This window comes from Macadamia integrifolia, unplaced genomic scaffold, assembly GCF_013358625.1.
Source record: "Macadamia integrifolia cultivar HAES 741 unplaced genomic scaffold, SCU_Mint_v3 scaffold151, whole genome shotgun sequence".
NCBI lineage: Eukaryota > Viridiplantae > Streptophyta > Magnoliopsida > Proteales > Proteaceae > Macadamia > Macadamia integrifolia.
Window position 1 is genome coordinate 831,755 of NW_024868240.1, and position 5,367 is coordinate 837,121.

Here is a 5,367-nt window from a genome sequence, read left to right on the forward strand (position 1 = left end):
GCAGGCATTGTTTTTTAAGATAAGGAAGTTATTGTTTTGCTGGGATGTATGAAACTTGTTTAATTTCTGATACTGAGTGTGTATAGTTGTGCTTGTTAACTGTACTTTTTCCCTCTACCATAGGTTTCCCTTTCCCTCTTTATTATTTCTTCAACGGATTTTGAAGTTGAAAATACAAGTGGGAGTGTTGGATGCAAGGTTGATCATGCAATTGAGATGGTTTAATGTATGACTTTTCTTTTCAGACCGAGTTTCCTTCCACCCACAGTAAAGGAAGAATCCCCTCATCATAGACATTGGATTGAATCCAAGAAGGGTACTTGTGATCATGAACAAAAGGATGTGAGAATTAATGATGAATACAAAGTCCAATCGTAAGGTCACAACATTAGTAGCGAAATATTACCCAAGAGAAAACTTTTAGTCCTTCTCTGGAGATGCCTTACTGATTCAATGGTTGAAATGATTAAATCAAACCTTTGTGTGGCAGATATAAGGGAAATCATCCTGAACCTTAGAATACGGTTGGTTCGAGTCGAATCAAGATTGGCTTTGAATCAAATCAGTCGAGAATCGGCTTGAACGCTAGAAATCACTTACCACACAATCGATTCGAAGCAATCAGGTTAGTTTGTCTGATTCGATTCTGATTTTTCAATTTTAACAAATTTTTCTTTTCTGATTTTTAAAACCTTGATCGACCACTATCTATCTACTATTGAATTTCACATAAGATTAAGGGTGTTAATCGGTTCAATTTTGGTTTAAACGGTTCGGTTCGGTTTGATTCACATATATTTTGGCCAAAATCATAATCGCACCATTTAGTAAATGGTTGCACTTTCTGAAACCGCAATCATTTAGTAAATGGTTTCGGTTTTCACGGTTTTTAAACGGTTTCGATATCACGGTTTTAAACGGTTTCAGTTTCGGTTTATTCCATACGGTTTCCAAACGGTTAGCAATTGGTTTGCTAGTGTATTCGCATGTTTACTAAAATTTGCTTTTGGTGATAAACAATTCAATCTTGAGAATGTGAAATGCAAACTATTATGTTTTGTTAAAACAATCAAACAACTAAGCAAAAGAAAATATTTTGGTGGAAAATAGTCTCAAGCGCATCTAACAAGTTAGTAAGTAATGATTATAGTGGGGATTTTCTTCTTCTCCCCTCTCCTAAATAATGTGTTATAATATTAGATAATATATATTTAATATGTCATGATATAAGAAAAAATTGCATTTTTATCAATATACATTCTACTTAGTGCGTTGGATTAATTTAAGGGTAATTTACAGCGCCACCCCCTGGAGAATGCCATTATTATAGGAACACCCCCTCTCTTTCACCAAATTAGACTCAGACCCCTTACTGTCAGTCACCGTTAAGAAAGAATTTGAAATGACATTTTTACCCTTTTAACTAAAACAAATAAACAATCGTATTTTACCTTACCTCTCACTGCAACAGTAGATACCACTGGCGGTTCAGCTTCTTCTCCAGTCACTGGCGGTTCCAGCTCTCTCTCTCTCTCTCTCGGCTGACTTGGGTTCTCTAAATAAAAAAACCCAAATGCTTAGTCATGGATTTTCAATCTTCACAGAAAAAAATTCCTCCAGATTGGAAATGGAAAAGGATCGAGTGATCACTGCCGCTAATGTCACTGCCACTAACAGGCATTGCAGATCTGACTCGGGAATCAAACACGATTCCAGTAAAATGATAAGCTTTTATGCTGTTACAATTTCAAGTTCTGAGCAGAGTTGATCATCCCTAATATCCCGCAGCAGATCTGTTTCTTCTTCTCCTCTTAGATTTACTATTGTTTTCACAATTTCAACTTCTGAGTGATCAGATTTAAAGGTCAACTCTTGAAAATGAAAATGGGGAAGGAAGCAAAACCAACGACAAGGGTGGGGGAGAGCGATCAGATTTAAAGGTCTTCCCTTGACCTCAGTTGCTAACTCTACCGAACCGTTTCATCCATTTTTCTCTTTGAAAGAAACCAAAAATCCATTTTCTTGAGTGATCAGATTTAAAGCCCACCACTGCATCCAGCCTGGTTTCTTTCAAGATCAGATTACCGCCGCCGTGATCGTTGATGTAGCTGCCACCGCCGGTGCTCGATCTGAGAGAAAGGTACAGTAAACATGGGATCCTGCCGCCGCCGCCACCGCCGCCACCGTGATCGTTGATGTAGCTACCACTGCCGGTGCTCGATATGGGAGAAAGGTACAGTAAACATGGGATCCTGCCGCCGTCGACGCCGCCATGATCGTTGATACAGCTGCCACCGCCGGTGCTAGATCTGGGAGAAAGGTACAATAACCATCGATTTGAAGATAGGACTTATTAGATGGGCATTTTAGGTACTTCACATTTAGTAAGGGCATTTTGGTATTTAACATAAAAAACAGTAGCTGACATCAGCATATAAAATATATTCTTTAACGGTGACTGACGGTAAGGGGTCTGAGTCTAATTTGGTGAAAGAGAGGGGGTGTTCCTATAATAATGGCATTCTCCAGGGGGTAGCGCTGTAAATTACCCTTAATTTAATCGGCATTCTTAACAATGAGAAAACTACCTCTAAAATTACTTGCAGGTTTGCAGCACTCAATCTTTGAATCAAATGAGATATTAATGATATTTTTGAATCACCTTATTTAATCTTTAAATGGGTTAATCGGATCGGTTTTGACAGTTTAAATGGTTCAGTTTTTACGAATCAAACGGCTCGGTTCAGTTTCAACTCGTTTATCTAATCGGCCTGAAACTTGAAACCATAACAACACCATTTACTAAACGGTTTTACGATTTCGATGTAAACGGCTCATTTCAATTTCGATAAATGATTTCAGTTTCAAATTCACATTCTTACATAAGATAGAGCTATGAAAAATCAAGGACTGAATAGAGTGCATGGTACTATCACTCCATCTTTGTTCCATTTTAGATTTCATTTTAGTCAATGGCCCCAAAGGGAATAGTGGAAGGATTTGGGGCTTGACAAGCTCTTCTTTTGCAATTCTTTCTGTTCATAGTCGCTTCATACTAGAAATTCGAAAGAAAAATCTCAAGTCGAGAAAATGGAAAAAGAGGGGTTCGATACCTTGGTACGAATAACTCGTACATTAGGTTTCGGGAGAAGTGACCTCCGGATGAGCCTGGGTTAACAAAGAACTGGTCAGGCCACCCCAGTTGTGGACTGGCTTTAAAGACGGTTCAGAAGGATTGACCACAATATGGACCAGCGTTAACCTCTTTGGTTTTCTGTTCCTACTAGTATTGATAGGTTTTATTATTGGCGCCTCTTCATCTCTCTCTCTCGTTCCCTCTCGCTCTTGCAGGGGAGATTCAGCTAGGGTTTCTATCGGTTGCAGTCATGGCGCAGTACGACCTCACTAGGAGAATAGCTCCTCTACTGGATCGACATCTTGTCTTCCCCTTACTAGAATTCCTACAAGAGCGTCAGCTTTACCCCGATGGCGAGATCCTGAAAGCAAAGATTGAACTACTCAGCAAAACAAACATGGTTGATTACGCCATGGACATCCACAAGAGCCTCTATCACACTGAGGAAGTACCGCAAGGTTCCACCTTTTCGCATTGTTCTACGCCTCAACTGTTTCTTATTTGTCATTGTTACTTCTCTGCTCTGCTGCCTCTGTTTCGCGAATTCTATTTTATATTTTTTGGGTGTTTTAGGGCTTCTGAAATTTGAATTTCTGTGTTGGTAGATATGATTGATAGGCGTGTGGAAGTTGTTGCGAGATTGAAATCTCTGGAAGAGTCCGCCGCGCCTTTGATAACTTTTCTTCAGAACCCTAATTTGGTTCAGGAACTCCGGCCAGATAAGCAGTATAATATCCAAATGCTTAGTGATCGATATCAGGTATTTTATTTTTTCTGTTCTTTTTTACTTCTCTCGAACTTCGGCTTTATTTGTTTGTTTATTTACTCATGTACAGCATGGGGGTTAATGAATCCAGTGTCTTCTGGTTCTGTTTTTCACTTTTTGCTTGATTCATGTGTTGTAGCTGTCAAATTTTAAAAAAATTGTTAGTAGATATGGGTGTGCCTACACTTACAGCCCATTGTGGTGGCTTTAAGGGGATGGCTCAAGTATAGGCTTAAATGATTGAACCCGATTCGTGTCTGACAGTTTATTAAGATGAGGCTTATTGAGTTTTGATTTGAGGTAATTTTTTCCTGAGGCTTCGTTTGGTTGTAAGGGGAATGCAAATTTTTGATGTAAAGTGGAATTTTTTTCCCAGGGGAAATAAATTTTAGATGTATGATTGAAAGGAAAATATATTTTACATGTAAAAAAATTTCACTTACCCATTAAAATTTTCCTTTTTATTTCCCCACCAAAATAGGAAGAAAAAATAAAACCCATACTCTCACGATCTCTCTCTCTCTGTCTCACCCTGCTTGCAACTCTCATTTTAGACGATCTTTCTCTTTCAATGCTTAATAATAAGGGGTGTAACTGGTTACAATTTAGCAAGTTTGGTTGGATTGCAAGTTTTTTAAAAATTTTACATTTATTTTACATCATTTTTACATCCAACCAAACAACTCCGGTAAATTAATTTCACTTCATTTCTGTTGCAACCAAATAACTCAAAAGGCGAAAAAAAATTCTTTCCCTTCCCTTTCCCATTTCCCTTGCAACCAAACGCAGCCTAAAGAAAAGCTTAATAAAAGGGATTGTTAAATTACAAGTGGAAGCTCCACTTTTCTATGCCCCCCCCCCCCTTTTTTAAAATGTAGTTCTTGATTTGTGTGGAAAAATAAATAAAATTTCTGTGTATTATTTTTTTTTATCTCGCCAGGGGGAGGGGGATAAAAATCTGATTTTAGAACATTTTAGCCAATAAGATTGATGGAAAATGTGAAACTGTATTGTTTAATTTTGTGAATGCTGTTGTTTGGTAATATACTGTACAACTCCTTTTTTTTTTTTTTTTTTTTTTTGTGAAAATTTTTCTCATGTTTGGAAGCTTACAACGCTCACCTCTTGCCTATAGTGTTTATATTGTAATAACTAATAAAACACTAAAGTGGCATGATTTGCACTTACTACTGTTATTGGTATAGTTGCAATTGGAATTCTAGAGGATGCTCGTACACTATTGATTTTTATTTTTATTCTGGTTTGGGTTAGAGATCACTCTATCATAGACCCGCTGAGAAAAGTGCAGCCTGCTCAGATGTTATGTCTTGTATAGGAAGCTCCTCTGGATATTACCTGTGTTTGACAGCATAGGGTTCATTAGTTTGCGCCTTTTTTTTCCCCTGTTGGGACAGGGGAATTTTCTGGTTTTGACTAATGACTGCATTTTCTACACCCCCCCCCC

At 38.0% G+C, this 5,367-nt stretch overlaps 1 protein-coding gene across 1 annotated transcript in view; it reads left to right on the top strand.

Moving 5' to 3' along the window:
- Positions 1-3,292: 3,292 nt before the first annotated feature.
- LOC122064062 (eukaryotic translation initiation factor 3 subunit E-like) overlaps positions 3,293-5,367 on the top strand; it is a 6,711-nt gene continuing 4,636 nt past the window's right edge. Inside the window, exons 1-2 of the mRNA XM_042627758.1 lie at positions 3,293-3,594; positions 3,742-3,896. Of these exons, the coding sequence (XP_042483692.1) occupies positions 3,387-3,594; positions 3,742-3,896 (363 nt within the window). The 5' untranslated portion in view covers positions 3,293-3,386. The remainder of the gene's footprint in view (positions 3,595-3,741; positions 3,897-5,367) is intronic.